The sequence below is a fragment of the Mirounga leonina genome, unplaced genomic scaffold (assembly GCF_011800145.1).
Source record: "Mirounga leonina isolate KUSES-001 unplaced genomic scaffold, KU_Mleo_1.0 Mir_53, whole genome shotgun sequence".
NCBI lineage: Eukaryota > Metazoa > Chordata > Mammalia > Carnivora > Phocidae > Mirounga > Mirounga leonina.
Window position 1 is genome coordinate 1182328 of NW_023270807.1, and position 17184 is coordinate 1199511.

Consider the following 17184-nt stretch of genomic DNA (forward strand, 5'->3'; position numbering starts at 1 on the left):
GAATGAGCCTTTCGGCATCAATACTGGCCCCGTGTATTCTAAGAGGGCTTGAATCTGACGCTTAAACGAAGTGAACGTTCTGGCATTTCGCAGAGTTACGGTCTGTTTCATCACAGTGGATCCCAGGGCGATTTAAAAATATGTCCTGAACTGGAGCCGCCCCCCGCAGTGGTCCCCAGCGTGGGCTTTGTCAGCCTGCCTGTGTTTGGGGCCGCTGGTGCTGTTACATCTACCTAGGGCCCAGTGAGCCCCACCTGCCAAGCCTGTTGTCTTCCCTCTAGCCTGGAACCCATCGTGTTGGCCGCTGTGGCTTTCTGCCCCCCTGTGGTCCACCCTCTGCCTCCACGGGCTTCTAGCAGTGGCTGGATTTGTCTCGCTGGGTCCAGCGGGCCTTTGGGCTCATGCGCCATCCCTCGAAGCGTGTTTGCCAGTCAGTGCTCCCCCGTGACGCCTGCCCCCCCGGGGAAGAAGCCTCCCCATCGGATTGAGAAAAGTCAATCAGAAAAACCCTCACAAGTCAATCGTCCCTCTCAGCCCACTTTCTTCCCTGCCCCTCGTGTCTTCCCCGCCGTGGGCTCAGCCATGGGGCCCCTCTGTGACATTGCCTCACGCTGGGAGCTGCCCCTGAGGCTCCTCGCATTCTCCGAGTTTGCCACCTGTGTCGAGTATGGGAACGCATATTTTAAAGCAAAGGGCAATATTGCAAAGTCAGTGGCTGCCCTGCGTGCTACCCCCCCCTCCCGCTTTCTCCTCACTTTCTTGTAGGTTTTTTTTTTTTAAGGTGAGCAGCTTAGACTGCGGGCAGTCTTGCTGATTTATTAAAGGTAGAAGAGGAAAAACAAGCTCCAGTGTCCAAATCTACTTAGTAACCACATCCACACATTTAGCAGAGGTGAGGGGCCTCTAGAAGGAGGCTCTGGATTCCCAGAGGGCCGCCACACTGCCTGCCGTCCTGCTGACCTCTGTCTCAGCAGAGCCTTATAATAACAACAACCATAAATCTTTTAGTGGGTTCCATTCTCCTTCTCCTCCTGCAAAAAGCCCTGCACACATTTATCAGGTCCTTAGAGATGCTGGGGGACTGTGGCCTCGTCCTTGATCCACCCCCTCGCCAGCCTCGTGCATCTCTCTGGGCTTCCTTGGAACCACATCGTGGGTGGTGTCACGCTGTGGGATGGTGGGGCCCTGGGAGAGTGTGGTTGAAAAGTGGGGGACAAAGTGGTTGCCATCTAGGCTCAGGTTTTGGCTGGAACGGCCCTAGCACGGTCCAGCTTCTGGCTGGCTTATCTCAGTGCCCCGGGGAAGAGGAGAGCTACCTTTCATCCCTCCAGGTCAATGAGGGGGCAAAGAGAGTCACAGAGAAATGCCAGAACAGGTATAATGGGCAGTTAGGTTGGCTGCTTTTCACAATCGGCTGAAAATGTAACAAAACACTCATTCTTTCGGCCACACTTTGATATCTGTGGGTAAAAGTTCCTTTAGAGGCACGGAATACATTCCCTGATGTCAATAACGAATTGTGTATGAAGAAAAATGTAATGCTTTCAGAACATTTTCTTTTGGGCTTTGTCCATGATTAGATTATACTAAATTACAGAGTACAGATATCAGGCAATTACTCTTTGCTTTTAACTATTCAATTTCATGGTAAATCCACGCAGCTCAGTAATTATAAAATCATACCGATGTGGTTACCGAGAAAATACCTCATCATCTCCATCTTGTGAAGCGAGGTTCAGGTTGCCCAATAATTACCCGCGGTCCTGTTAAGTATAAAGTACATTCCAAACGAAGAGGGGTAATCTGTAACTCTCTGTAATTGCCAGTTTTCTGGACAGATTCTTGCCGATTTCGCTGGATAAACCTCAGTAAGATGTGAGGAAGATTCGCTGTCCTCACCTGACTGGTTCCTCTGGGCACTTTACCCTCTCCGATCCTGGCTGGGTCCCGGTCCTGGCCATGGATACCTTTAACCAAGAGTGGATCTCTTTTTTCTTCTCTTTTGTGAAAATATGGTCATTTTTGTCTCAGCTCAGCTCACACTATCCGCCCCCCGCCCCCCGCCCCCAGTTTTAATTTCTTCCAGGGCTCTGCATGTCTTGTAAGAAGCAATCGAGTCTGCTGTCCTGGAAACTGGAGGAACTCATTGGAGAAAAAGAATTATTTGAGCCGATTGTGAGAAATTGAACAGCGGCAGGAGGAAAAGGAGAGAAGAAAGGAGCCGACACATCTAACCAGGCGGCTGGGGCACTGTGCATACACATGCAGGTGGCGGCTGGGTCCCTGTTGCGGCTCATTACTGAGAAGCACATCAGAGGCCACTGGGTGAGGGTCAGGGACAACCGGGCGCGGCACTGAGCTTTGAACAGGGCTGTTCTGCAGAACGACCAGCACCCTCCTGCCACCCAGGTGCTGTGGCTGTGGAACCAATTCCCATTTTCAGAAATGCAGACCGCCTGGGGCACAATCACCTAGGGGTCTCATTTCCTTCTTCGTACCTATTTCAACGCTGCTCTCTAACCCCAGGATCTTATGGAAAATTCTCCAGCCGGGTGGTGGGCGTGGGGTGGGGTGCGGGCAGTCTGGGACCTTGGGGGCGTAAGGTGAGCGCCCCCCTCTGGTGATGGGGGAAGGTAGTCTCACTGTATCCACAGATCTGAGCAGAGAGTGAGGAAAAGACACAAAAGCTGTGTTTTCCGCCCAGAAAGAGACAGTGAGCATTTTGCTTGTCTGCTTTTTGGAGTGGGTTCTGGGGAATGGCGTGAATGGCACGGCGGAGCTCCAAAGGGCGAGGAGGGGTCTTGGATCCAGTTCTTCCCAACCGCATGCTTTGTAGACTTTCCCGCTGTTCTTCCTCCTTTTCCACCCTTGCTGTGCAGCCCTCTCTCCATTCATTACAGGGTGTCTTGGCAGCATTTCCCGGGAACCTGCAGCTGTGCTTGGGCTGATCAATACGCGCATGGGAAATTGTGTGACTGTGCGGCATGAAGGGTCTGGGTCCCTTGGAAGGTTCGGGTGTCCCTCAGGAGCACTCAGAGCACCCCAAAGGAACGTCCTTTCTAAGGGTTGGGCTCGTCTTGTTCCGCTAACTACAATCCGTGGCTAAGCTCCCACAATGGGTGGGGTGGGTGGAAATGCCGAAGAGACAGCATGTCAAATTGCTGGTAACCTATGGCTAGAGGGAGCTGTGGTTCCTATAAGGCCCTGGTTGATAAATAAATGAACATTCATTAATGCAAAATTAAATTAGAATGAAATTTCCCAACGAGTTTTGTTTAGAAGGCAGAAATAAGTGGGTTGGCTGTCGAATTTTGTTGCGGATGCTGGAGCGTGTGGTCACAAGATGATAATAATAATAGTGATTTGCTGGTGCCTGTCCCCCCCAAACTCAAGGCACATATTACCACCTTGTGTTTGCAAAGGCTCATTGAGGTGAAAGGGCTAGCTGGAGGTTACTCAGCAAGGGGTTGAGTGCAGAAGTCTTACAACTCTCTGGCCCATTAGACCTCGAGCTTGCCAATAAACAGAAAGTAGACCGGGCTTCAGGAGACCGGAATTCTAGTCCTTGCTCTGCCACTGACTGGTGTGTGGCCAGAAAGTGCCATCTTTCCTCAGTGGCACAAATCTTCCAGTTCTGTGGGTCTGACTTCATATTTGAATGTGGAATTTATCAAAGGCACACGTTTTGCTCCCGTACGTACCACCATTTATGGCCAATTCCCTCTGAGCTTTATTTCTTTTCCCCCTTTATGGAATGACCTGAGTTTGACCTTTAAAAATTAAAATATTAAATGAAAGAGTCGTTTCTGTAGATTTCCTGCTTTATTTGCTGGGGGGCGGGGGGGCTTGCCTGGGAGAGAGCATTTTCCTTCGGAGCCCGGCTGTGGGGCATGCAGATTTCGGGGCCTTCCTCAGGTGGGAGGGGGGCTCCCGGTTTTCATCCACCTTCTACCTGGAGCGGGCTGTCACTCATCTGCTGGGGAAAAGCAGAGGGGGTTTGTAGCTCAGGAACATCAGCAGGTCCACTTATGAAACGGACTTCTAAACCTGCCTGTGGACCCAGGGAGGAGGGGGCACCCCCAGGGGGAGGGTTGGCCAGGCATCTGGAAGCTCTGCCTCTAGCTTTCTCTGTAGCCTGGGGCGAGTCATTTAACCTCTGGTTCTTCCAACCCGAACACTTCCTCCCCGCCTCTCTCTTCTCCTCCTGGGGACTATGAGAAGTAATTAGTGGCTGTTTGTCAGACAAGTCCTAGCTTTGCACAAGTTACTTGGGCAGACCTTGAACCGGGCAAGGCCAAGTGGAGCTCAGCACTTGGGTTTGTAGAACAGATGAAGAAAATGCAGACTTTTGGGGCCAGAAGGTTTCAGAGGAACCGCCCAGCCTGGTGGTGTTTTGGGGAGGGAATGAATGTATCTGGAGCAGGGGGAGGGGTGGGTGTGTTGCTGTGGCCTCCTGCCAGGAGGGTGTTCGGGACAGGGGCCTGAGCCATCGGGGCAGGGCCTTGAGATGCCCCTGGCTGGGGAATTGGGCCTCTGTGGTCCCCAGTAGCTATCAGAGCCTCTGTGATGAGGCTCCCCTCAGAGACAGGGGCACCCTTTCCCGAGAAGACAGCTTCATGTTCTCAAGTGCAAAGCAGCAAAACAAATCGCCGTCCGCAAACGGCTCTCAGATGCGCTCCTGTAATATGAACACGGGGTGGATGAGGCCAGGCCCCAGCCACAGAGGCGCCCGCCTCCCCTTACCATTCTGGGTGGACAGCAGCGCCTCACTCAGCAGCCCTTCCAGGGCGGCCTGGTACTTTTCCAGCTGCCTGGAGTTCATCTTCATTCCAATTTCCACAGGAGCAGTCAGCTGTGAAATAAGGCAGAGTTAACAAGAAGGAAAAGACACAGAGAGCGCCATTAACCCCTGGGTGCCTTATAGGTGGCAGGAGGGACTGCCAGGAGCCACACAGCTCTGCGGCGGCCCCATTCTTCCCGATCAATCCTCCGGGAGCCTCTGGCCTTCCAGGGCCGGCCAGGGAATTCTGGCAGCTCCCCCTGCCAACTCAAGCCAGGGGCTGGATCCTGGAAGTCACCCAAGACTTGCTGGGAGGAGAATCAACAAACCTCCCCTGGTGGGGAAGCTGCGACAGGAGGGGAGGGGTCAGCAGGAAACCCCCTGGCTTTTCCTGTGGCAGGAAACTCTCCCTCCCCCTCCTCCTGAATAAGGCTAGCTGGCACCTGGAGCCTTAGAGCGGGGCATCATTCCAAACGCTTTATGTGTATGAAGCCTCTCAATAATCCTATGAGGTACAGACTAGTGGTGTGCCCATTTTGCAGCTGAGGAACCTGAGGACAAGGAGGTAGAGTAACTTGCTCAAAGCCACACAGGTACTAAGTAGTAGAGGGAGAAGGTGTGACACCCAGGGGGCCTGACTCCCAAGGTCTGTGCCACCAGACGAGACTCTCTGGTACTGTGGGAACACAGGCAAGACCCCAGAGGAGCCATCCGGAGGTTCGTCACCAAGAGAGGTTGTTGTGGCTGAGCCGGCGGGGGACTGGGGAGTACTGACTGATCTTGCCGTCACCCCCAGAGCTCCCTGGTTCAGTGGTCTTGGTTCACACGCCAGCCGAGACTCCCTGCCTGTCTGGAGAGCTGTGATGGAGGAGTCCCAGGGGCTCCCTGGCTGGGAAATGGACTGGGGCTGCCTGAAGGGCCCCGGTCGGGTCCGGTTGCTGTGGGTTCCGGCCTCCAGCCCCGCCCTCGCCATCCCCTTGCTTGTGCTATGCCTTTCTCTATGCATCAGTGTCCTCGCCTTAAAATGAAGAGGCCGGAGGGAATGATCTGGAAAGGACCTCCTGACCCGTATAGCCTGTTCTAGGGAGAAGGAATAGCATCCCTGAGATGTTCCACAGGCTGCAACACGTGCCTTACACTGCCTGGGGTGCAGGTAGCGGGCAGTTCCGGGCGAGCTCCCCTTTGCCAGCTGAACCAGTCACTCCCAGCTCCTCCTGGGGAGCCCAAGGAGTGGGAAGGGAAGGCACACTCCCCTAACCCCGAGGTCCCTCTCCGGGCCATGACTGAGCTCCCTGTCTCTGGACAGCATGCTGCGGCCACCCGAGGGGGTGGGAGGAACCCTGGCAGGTGTCCAGTGGAGGCGGGAGGACTGGAGTCCAGCTCAGTGTTGCTCAGACTGCTGTATCACCCTGGCAAGGCCCTCACTCTCTCTACCTATCAGTCTCCTCCCCCCCACTCCCCTTCCCAGGGAAGTGTCCCCCGCTCGGTCCCGGGACCCCCTTTCTTCTCCATCCACACACACCCTGTCCAGGATCTCACCCGGTCCTGGCTTGAAATTCCAGCTAATCACTGATGCTTCCCACATGGATGCCTCCAGCCCTAAGCTCTCCTGAAGGCCAGTCGTCTATATCTGCCCTCCTGGGCAACACCTCCACCTGATCGCCCACCAGGCGTCTTACGGTTCACAGGTCCTGTCTGACCTCCTGACCTTCCTCCTGCCATCCTACAGCCAACCAGAGGCTTCACCGTTTCCATGAGTGGCGAACCTATCCTTCTAGGTCCTCTGGCCTGAACATGGGGCTTGAACTCATGACCCTGAGATCAAGACCTGAGCTGAGATCAAGAGTCAGATGCTTAACGGACTGAGCCACCCAGGCCCCCCTGGGGAGACTCTTTTAAAATGTAAATCTGATCATGTCCCTCCTCTGCTCCAAAGCCCCCAGTGGCTCCCATCTCAGCAGAGTGGAAGCAGAGTCCAAACAATAGCCTACAGAGTCCACGGTCTGGGCTCACCTCCCACTTTCTCTCTGACTCCCTCTGCCCCAACCACTCCAGCCTCCTCACTGTTCCCAGAATGCACCAGGTCTACTCCTGCCTCAGGGCCTTTGCACTGACGACTCCTGCTGTTTGGAATGCTCTTCCTCCAGACATCTTTGTGGTTCAGTGCCTCACTGTCTCCAGGTCTCCGTGCTAATACCATGTACTCATGAAGCCTGCTCTGACCACTCTATTTAAATTGCAACTCATCCATCTCCACTCTCTGTCTTATTTTCCTCCATGGCACCTGTCACTACTGGCCACACTATGAAGGTTGTTTATTCATCCTATTTGTAGTCTGTTGCTGGTCCTTCTGGTATCTCATTACTGGCTCCCCGCTGGAGTGTGAGCTCCATGAGCTCACAGGATTTATCTGTTTTGTTCACCACTCTATCCCCAGGGCCCAGAACCGTGCTCCACACTTAGGGCTCAGTAAGTACTTACTGCCTGGATAAATGAGTCTGTGAAATTAAAGAGCTGCCCTGGATAAGCTCAAGGTTGGCTCCCGCCACGACAGTCTGCGCATCCTCACCCAGCATTGACCTGGGGGTTTTGACACTGTCTCCCAGGTTCCTTGCTAGGGGGAAGAACCGGCACCCTCATCACCTGCCCCCTGAGACAGCAGCTGCCTCCGGACTGGTCTCCTGCCTCCACTTGTGCTGCTCAGATCTTCCTAAGTCGGATCAGGTCACTTCCCTGCTTTGAACCCCCCGTGACCTTCTAGACATCTTGCCTGGACCACCAGGCCCTGCCAACCTCTTGTCCTCTCCCGGCGCACCCTGGCCTTGAGGGCCTCACACCTACCATGTGCTTCCTGAGCAAGGCCTTTGCACTTACTTTTTCTTCTGGAATGTTCTTGCTCTAGCTCTTTGCATGAGAGGCTCCTTCTCATCATTCTGGTTTCAAATCAAATAAATGTTGCTTCCTCTGAGAGGCCTTCCCTGAGCCCTCCTCCAGCCAAAGCAGTGCCCCCATCATTCTCTATCCTCCCTCCTTATTTGGTGCCTGAAATGGTTTATTGTCTCATTGTTGGTGTCTGTCTCCCTTTCTCCTAGGATGGGGCTTGTTGCCTGAATATCTGGTTCGCTGCTTTATCCTAGCACAATCTGTGGCTGGCTGGGGGAGCCGCTCCCCGCCCCCCGACTAGGTTTCTCTGTATTGTCACCCTGTCTGCTCACCTTGATAACTTGGTTTTCTTCTTCCTCTGTGGGCTCCAAAGGGTCCAGAGGCCCCACTTCCTCAGACCTCTTCTGTAAAACCAGGGACTTCTTTTGACCTCTGTTGCGCTCCTTTTCCTAAGGGCAGAGCACAAAATCGAACAAAACCCCGGTTTCTCAACTGCCCAGATGGCACTTGCCTGTCTCTGTCCAGGGTGCTAAGTGGCCTGAGCTTCCCACAGGCCAAAAGAATTCCTTCTCCCCTGGTCCCTCTACAACAAGGAGTCCCGGAAATGCGATGGCCACAAAAGGGTTCCAAGTTGTCCACCAACAGGTTAACTTGCAGAAGAATCCATTCCTTTGTCGTTCCAACACCACACCCAGGTTGTTACTGTTAATTAAGTTAAAATGCTGAAAATAATGGCTGCCCTTCATGCATATTAAGTGTGAAAATGTGTTTTTCTTAGCAGAGAGCCCATAAAAAGGGTGGCAAGACAGCCTAGCCTGTGAGGGCACCATAGGGTGGCCCAGAAACTGGTGGCCCAGAGTCCCTGGGAGATGATTTATAAGAGGTGAGACAAGGAGATGAATTATGGAGGAAGGAGATTGCAGCTTCTTCATAAAAATCCTGGTGCCTGGCAATTATGAGGAGCAAAACCACTGAGTGGATTAATGCAAAGTGTCCTTTGGTTGCCATTTTGCTAGTTTATGTTCTACTGAGTTTGACTCTTTCTGCCCCAAATCTTACGTGGTGTCCTGCTTGCCAGGTCCCAGGGCACTGAGATCAGACGCATTTCATTCCTTTGGTTTCTCTAATGGCACGCTTGGGATTCAGCTCTGGGCCTTGCCTGAGACGTGGTGATTCTAGAACAATGGGCTGTCTCCTCTGGGGAGGAAGCTGGTGGTGGAGGAAGTGTGTTTAGGGAGCCTGCCTCATCCCCTCCACATTTCCATGAAGGGGGGCTGGGGCCAGACTTGCCTCTGCTCACTGGGTCTGTGGCAGCCTGCCCCACAGAGCATGTAAGTCCAGGGGCCACGCAACCTCCCAGAAAACTGATTTGTGGATTTGTCCCTAGTGGAGCCTTGGTCTCAGACAGGTGGGACGCTAAAGTCCCATCTCTTCATCACCTCAGGTTAGAGAGAATCAACTATCTGCACAAGATACTCAGAACCCCTTGACATCTAAAGTAGAAGGCAGGGGAACCAGGTCTGGCAGTCCACTTTTCTGGAGGCCCCGCCGCCTGAGTTTTGTTAAGACTGACTGGTTTTCGGGCGCCTGGGTGGCTCAGTTGGTTGGGCGACTGCCTTCGGCTCAGGTCATGATCCTGGAGTCCCAGGATCAAGTCCCGCATCGGGCTCCCTGCTTGTCGGGGAGTCTGCTTCTCCCTCTGACCCTCCTCCCTCTCATACTCTCTGTCTCTCATTCTCTCTGTCTCAAATAAATAAATAAAATCTTTAAAAAAAAAAAAAAGACTGACTGGTTTTCTTCTGGGTTCTCAAGAGGAGGAGGCTCTGGCCAGCACTCCATGGGGCAGCATCTTCTTTCCCACTCTGGGCCCACCGAGTTCCCCTCCTTCTCTCTGAAGACCCCCAGCTCTGCTCTCACCCTTTCCCTGTTGGCTGCCGACATGCGCCAGCCCACGGAGACCTCTCCCTCCTCTGAACTTAGCACTTACCATCAGCGTCACTTGCTGGGCAATTAATCATGTCCTGCCTCTGACAGCACCCTTGTTTTCTATTGTTAGTGAATTTTTCATGTGTTTGTATCTTAGCTCCTGAGCCAGCTCCTTGAAGGTGGAGGTACTTAGATCTCCTTGTATGCCTGGCCTCTCACCCAGGGTGGCCCTTTGTACTGCAGAGATGCTCAGCAAATATTTATTGGCTTGTTAATTGAAAATCTCCTCTGAAGGACAGGCAGGGGCGGGAAAAGGCACTTTTGAGTGGTGCTCGGGAGGAGTGAAGGTGGCAGGGAGACACCGGGAGTCTGGGGTTAGCTTGGGTCCCGGTCCTTCGTGCTGTCCTCAGTGGGGCTGGCATAGCTGATTAAACGTGGGCTCACCAAAGGGACACTTGTGCCTTAGAGAGACGAGGGCCAAGTGAGTGCTGAGCAGGGCTCTGCGTCAGTTGGGCCACACGGGCGAGGCGGGCGGCCGGGGGGGTTTCCTACCCGAATCTTCTGGAGCTCGCTGTGGGTGAAGATGGGAACAAAGGCTTCTGTCTGGGAGGCCAGCATGGCAGCCACGTGCACCACCAGCAGAACCGCCACAGCCTTCCGGGACACCATCCTGGAGCTGGACAGCGACAAGAAGCTCTCGTTGTCAGGTTTAGGGTGCACACCCTGCCTGTAGCTATGACCTTGAGCAAGCCGCTTAGCCTCTCCTGACATGGGCCGGGTGGGGGCTTGACCAGAGGAGCTCAGAGCCCCTTCTCTGTCGCAGGGCCAGGGGTGGGGGTTGGTGAGCGAGCACCTGGGAGAGGCGGCCCGGCCCCTGCCACACGCTGGGGGAGAAGCATTCCACATGTGAGCCCCCCTCTTGGTTACAGCTGAGGTCTTCCAGGGCCAGTGGGGCTTATGAAGTGGGGAAGACCCCATGTCTCAGAAGAAAGACTAGATTATCAACAGAATTGTGCCCCCACTGAGCCCTCCCTGCTCCCTGAGCTGATGAGGATGACAAAAGGGATGGGCCAAGGCCCAGATGACCCCGGCTCTCCCTGAGAGCACCAGGCAAAGACCCTGGGTCTGGAGAGGAAGGGGCTGGAACTCTCTGCCCAGAAGCAGGCAGAGCTAAATGGAAAATTTCAGCAGGGAACAGCATCCAAGAGCTGGGGTGGGGTTTCCACCCCTCTGGGGGCCAGCACTGGCTCTAGAACTCTGGAACGAGACTCTCCTGAGCTCCAGTTAGCTGCCTGTTTGTCGTCTAGAAACAACAGGGAGCACATCCGTTCCCTGCAACCCCCCCCCGCCGCCCCGCTGCAGAATGCCGTGAGTGCTGGGGGTGCCTGCTTGCATGCGTGGTACCTCCTGGGTCCCAGGAAGTGGGTGTGTCTGGATTGGTGGCAGGAAGGGGGGCCGCAGACACCTGCCAGGAAACAGGTGGGCGTGGTGCCCCCAGGAGAGCGAAGGCTTAGAAAATGGGCTCAGTTGAGCAGACTCTGGGCTGGGTCCGTGTGATCCTGTGGCAGGGGTTGGGGGAGGGCGCCAACCTCGGTTGATTCCTTACCCTGGTGCACGGTGCCCCCTTCCAAGCCCTCTCCCACACGATCCACGCACTCACCTGGGAGCAGGTGCAATCTGGGGAGGGGAGGAGACCTAGACAGGTGAGGAGACTCATTCAAAGGTGGTGGGGGCTGGAAGGCTGGCTTCTGAGGCCTGCTGCTTGGCCCCATGCCCACAGAAGGTGGAGAAGGGAATGGCAGGGGGCAGCCTGCGGAATGCTATCTGGGCCCCAACATTCCTGTGTTGAGTGGACTGCTGAGAGCAGGGGCCAGGCCCCAGAGCAAGGAGAGGAGATCAGGGGCAGCCACTGGGGCAGGGGGTGTGGGGGTGATTATAGGGTTGTAGATAAAGAGCTTCGGGGAGTCAGCTCGGGGCTCCCACAGCCCTAGGGCAGCCTGGATTTTGTTGGCAAGGGAGGGTCCTGCCATGGACTAGCCTTCAAGCTTCTCTGCAGGTCCCACCCCAATTACCCCTCTGGAGAGAGTTGTTCAAGGCTATGGGTTTGCATCCCTGCCTCTCCTCCAGGACCCTTCTCCTCAGTCATCTGAAGCCACCTCTACTAAGCAGGACACTCCCTCTGCCTTCTTTTGATCCTCCTGTCCCCATCCTACTTTCTCTCTCCATCTGGCTAACACCCCATGAGAAAGAATGTGAGAGCCCACACAGCCAAAGCCTCCCATGCCAGCTACATGCCAGCAAATTCCTAGTAGGGTCAGAAGACCACCCACCCACTGAAGGCAACCTCTGGGGAAGCCGAGTCCCTGTCCGGGACCGCGGGAGCATATGGAGCAGACCAGAGGATGGGTGGGGATGGAGGGCTCCCAATCACTATTCTCCTTCTCTGTTCCTATCCTTTCCCTATGGAGTCTGTGGGGCCCCAACTTTCCTCCCAGTGGAGATGGATGTGTCACATTTATGGCGTCCCATTTCCTTCACAGAGATGCTACAGAGCCCTTTTCATTCTGGTGTTCTCATTTAATTCCCTCCGTAAGAATCAATAAAAACTTTAAATAAAAAAAGGCAAAATCCAATTGCTGCTCATTTTCTTGATCCAACTGGCAGTTGGCATGTCACCTACATTCATTTGTGTTCCTGGGAGCTCGGAGTGGGAGAGCTTTTCACTGTGTGATGAGATACTGACTTCCCTTTTCCATCTCCAGGGATGGGGCTCCAGCCTTCAAGCCATCAGCTCTGGATGAGGGGGCGCCTATCTCCTCTCTCCCCTCCCACAGTAGCCCCGGCCCTGGTGAGTCTGGCCTCGTCACGCAATCTCCCTAGGGACCAGCTTTACCGTTAACTTTCCAGAGCGAAGCCTCTGTGCCACGTGGGGTCCTGTGTCCATGCTGAGCTCTGGCTTGGGTTTCTGGCCTGCAGTCAAGGGCACCACGCACCCCAGACAGCCTCTCTTTTGCCAGGAATCGTACCCACTCTCTCCTCCCTCCAGCTCCCGTACCTCGGGGCAGTCCTGCTTTTGCTCACACTGTGTGTGGCTTTAACCCGCTACTCTGGAAATCTGCTCAGTGCTTTCAGTCCAAAGCCTAGCGAAGTATTGGAAGGTGGCAGCGGGGACACAGGGGAGATCTCTGGACTGGGCTGGCTCTGCTCACACCATTGTTCTGCCCTGGGGCTCATGTGGAACACCCCCCCCCTTCTATGTCTACTCACAGCAGCACGGTCTGAGTGGGACGGAGTCAGTCTCTCCTTGTCCTCTGGTATCTGGCTGATTGGACCGGTCTTTATATCTGGTATCCGGCTGGTCTGATGGGCCCTCCGGCCCTCCCTTGGGAGCCCATTAACCTTTGGCCACACCTTGGGGGCTCTGGGTGGGGAGCCTGGATTCTTGAAGCTCATGGAAACAGCTGGCAGGGCCTGCCACGTGTGGACTTCTGGGGCCTTCCTGGAAGGCCTTTGCCTCGGGCGACAGTCAGGATTTGGTGGAGGCCAACTCCCACCCAGATGGCACTCTCTGGTCCACTTACAACTCAGCTGCCGGGGACGTCTGGGTGGCTCAGTCGTTAAGCGTCTGCCTTCGGCTCGGGTCATGATCCTGGGGTCCTGGGATCGAGCCCCGCATTGGGCTCCCTGCTCATGGGGGAGTCTACTTCTCCCTCTCCCTCTCCCACTACCCCTGCTTGTGCTCACTCTCAGACAAATAAATAAATAAAATCTTAAAAACAAAACAAAACAAAACAACTCAGCTGCTGCTCGGAGATTCATTTTAACCAAAGCCCTTTCTTCTTTGGTACTTAAATATATGATGTTGTTGAGCGTCTCCAGGCCAGCTCTTTAGCGATCGGATTCTTGCTGGCCCACCAAAGAGAGCGCTGTATTGGAAAGATAACTTGTCTTCAACCTTCCCCCCGAAGCCCCTCACAAAAGAAAGAAAGGGCTCAGCAGTGTGTGGCAGTTTCAATCGATTACTGAAAAGAAACTGGCGTCCGGACCCGGGCGGTGGAGCACCAGGGTCTCCGTGGGAGCCAAGGAACTGTGTAAGGCGTGTGGTACAGAAGGTTTATAGGTCTGTAGCCTAAATGGGATGATGAGACGCCCTACCTAGGAACAGTTCATGGTATTGTGTCATTCAAATGGTAAGTTGAAAGATTTAAAGAGGGAAGAGGGGAATGTAATCTGGAATCAGACAGGGTTTGCTGCTCTCATTTCTGGAAAACACGGTGGCACCTCTGACACCACTCAGGGAAATGCTTGATGTGCAGGTTCTAATTAAGCCTTGGCAATGCCATGACTTTGGTGCTCTTATGTCGCCCATTTTACAGATAAGGAAACTAAGGCACAATTAAATAGCTCCTCTGTGACCCCACTGCAAGGTCTGTCTCTCTTTTTTCTTAAGCAAGCTCTACCCCCAGCATGGGGCTCAAACTCACTACTCTGAGATCAAGAGTTGCATGCTCTACTGACTGAGCCAGCCAGGCGCCCCCAAGGTCTCTTTATACCAGGGTCAAGGCTGGACGTGGCCAGATGTGGCAGTGGGCGGGAGTGGGGGCTTCTGGGGTGCAGGGCATATACAAGTGTGCAAAGGATGGTACAAGATGGGGCAGTCACAGTAGGTCCCCTGTGCGGGTTGGGAGAGGGTCATTCCGGGGTCTGAGTGGGGGGGGTCCTTAGCAAGCAAGCAGAAGGATTTGGATTTGATGGAGGGAGAAATTGGGGCCCTCCTGGTGCCCTGAAGGGGCTTTTATGACAAATGCATCATACTGGAAAGTCATGAGGGGTGAGGGACAGTCATCTGGGCAGGGTGAAGAGGAGAGGCTGGGAGGTGGGGGCAGGCTGAGTGTGAGGTCCAGAGGGTCTGGGCCAGCAGAGGCCATTTCCCCAGGTGAACCTTGCTGGCCAGGAGCATCTTCCAGAGAGGTTGCCCCAGACATCCAGATGGGGATTGCTTCTGATCCAGGAACCCCTCCCCCGTCAGTCCTTTAGTCTGCTGTGGCTTTTCCCTTCAGGAAGAAACAAGTGTTTGCCATGCTTCAAACCCAACCCACATAACCTCTAAATCAGGGGAAGCAAGGCTTCCTGCCGGCAGGGTCTCTGCATTCCACTCCAGCGTGAGGTCAGACCTCCCCCAGCATGCTGGATCGCTGGATCACCAACTGTTGTTAGGCACGTGTCCTGGGTCTCGGCAGTCTTTGAGATTTAGCCCAGAGGAATTAGAACTTGAAATGCCGGGGCTTGGAACTGAGATGCCACTGCCCACCCCGCCCCAGGATGCAAGAGCGGCTTTTAAGATGTGGTCACAGACCTTGGTGGGGGCAAGGTTGCATGAGGGCAGTGAAGGAGCCCCCCGCCTTCCCAGGCTCCAGGAGGCTCCATCTGCACCATGGACTCCTACTGGGGGGAGGGTGGCGGGGACAGGTCGGTACCTGCATCTCTAACACATAGACCAGGGGCAGGGCAACTATGGCCCGTGGGCCAAATCCAGCTTGTGAGCTAAGAGTAGTTTTTCCATTTTTTAATAATTTAAAAAATCAGAAGAAGAAGAATACGGATGACATGTGAATTTATACGAAATTCAAATTCCTGCGCCCGTAAATAAGGTTTTATTGGAACACGGCCACTCTCATTCATTTGTTTATTGTCTGTGGCTGCTTTCGCGCTACAACAAGAGAGTCGAATAGTTGGACAGAGGCATTAAGACCCACAAAGCTGAAAATATTTATTATTTGGGACTTCTAGAAAAAGTTTGCTTACCCTTGGCCTCAACGGCATCTGGAGCATGGAAGGTGCTTGATATGTAAAAAATAACAGCCAGACATCCTGCATATCAGCTTTTTAAAATCGCACAACACTCCAAGGCTGGTGCAGATGTTATTCCATTTTACAGGTGGGAAAACAGGTGAAACAATGGGCCCAAGGTCACAGCTATTAAAACGGCAGGGCCGGGATTCAAAGCCTGGCTTCAGAGTCCACTGTGCTTTTTTGCCACTTGATGTTTGATGAGTGAGCACGTGGATGTTTCCAGCTGGGGAAGGCCCTTAATAGTGCCCTGTAGAAATTCTACAAACCTGCCACTTTCTCCTAAGTCAGCCCCCTACAAGGTATCTGAGCATGACCCAGTCTGAACGGACCAACTGCGATAACCACAGGTTGTTCTGGTGTGTTCTCGGGTTTGGAGAGGCCAGACCTGGACCTGGGGAGGACTGCGGGTGGTGGGCCATGTCGTCTGCCACGCACAAGGGGAAATTCAAAGCCTCTCCCCAACACCCCTCTACACCAGCCCTCTGAGACCAGTGCCCTGCCTCTGCTGAGCCAGTCCGGGCTCTGGTCCAGAGACACTCTGTCTGAGAAATGATAGGAACCTGGGGACCTGAGACAGGCCCGTGATGAGAAATGGGGAAAAGGGAGGTGCTGGAAACAGTAAATAATCCGGGATCAATTTTCTGGGCGTGAATAGCATTATCCTGGAGCTCTCTTCTGATTCAGTACTTCTGATCCAAGCAATTTGCAGTGGCACAGTGTGATATCTGCAGTTTGGTCTGGAAGAAAGGCAAATCGGGGTCCCCGGGGAGCTACTCCTTATAACACAGAGGAGAATGTGGACTAGTGGGGGGGTCTGCTGTGGCCTCTGCTCTGGGGTCACAAGCTGCAAGGAGGAAGGGGCCTCGCCTTCGTGCCCCTCTTGGCTGCAGATCGCGAGGGTCAGCCCATTAGGAAGCGTCTCACCAGGAGAATGTCTTCTCCCTCCTCTCTGTCAGGTGCCTTGGTCCTCAGAGGTGTATTTTCCGCTATCAGGTGTAGTGCTTCAGAAATGGAAAGACGGGTGGATAACAAGCCTAATATAACGACTACTTTGTCTTTACCATGTACACCGTCTCTCCCTACAAATGCTCAATTAGTGGCTATTTCTCCTGCTAGAAACTGGACAAAAATAAAAGGAAGGCATAACCTGATGTTCTTCCTTTTCCGAACAGGGATCGCCTCGGATGTGCAGTGGCTGGAGCAGAGGAGAGGCAAAAACCTAACCCATGTCTGGGAAAGGAAGTTCACAAAACTCAGAGGAAACGACTCAAACCACATGTGGGCACTTGATTGCCTCTTTCCCCCATGTTGGGCAGAAGTATTAGCAGTTCAGCTCTCCTTTCCTCATGACCTTGAAAGTATTGTTTGCTGGGTACTGCATAACATCTTCATTAATGGCCTGGAACAGGGAGGCAACGGCATGTTAATTAAATTTGCAGATGATACTAAATTGGGAGATGTAGCAAACATCAGAGAGGACAGAGCCCTAATACAAGAAGACGTTGGGAGGTTAGGACCACAGGCTGGAAAAGGCCAGGTGAGCTGCTGGACATATGTCATCAAGGCCCCGAGGACACAAGATGAGGATGTGGATGGCGAGGAGAGGCCAGCAAAGAAGGAAAGCTACAACTGGGGTGACCTGGGGAGGGGGGGGCGGGAAGCATGGCGGCGCACACATTGCCCTGTTTTCCAGATGGCTCCCTCAAAGAGGCAGAGGATGGTGGCTAGGGGAAGACAGAGTT

The 17184-nt window shown here is 53.9% G+C and overlaps 1 protein-coding gene across 2 annotated transcripts; it reads right to left on the reverse strand.

Annotated features, from left to right (window-relative positions):
• Positions 1 to 3806: 3806 nt before the first annotated feature.
• On the reverse strand, positions 3807 to 10259 carry MLN (motilin). 2 transcript variants are annotated; one of them, XM_034990948.1, is made up of 4 exons: positions 10142 to 10259; positions 7996 to 8112; positions 4744 to 4852; positions 3807 to 3973 (listed from the first exon to the last, which is right to left on the reverse strand). In XM_034990948.1, exons 1-4 carry the CDS (start codon positions 10256 to 10258, stop codon positions 3966 to 3968), a joined length of 351 nt encoding a protein of 116 aa, XP_034846839.1. In that variant the 5' UTR covers position 10259; the 3' UTR covers positions 3807 to 3965. The 2 variants fall into 2 exon arrangements, with proteins under 2 accessions (XP_034846839.1, XP_034846836.1); XM_034990945.1 differs by lacking the exon at positions 3807 to 3973 and having other exon boundaries at positions 4607 to 4852; positions 10142 to 10258.
• Positions 10260 to 17184: the final 6925 nt, after the last annotated feature.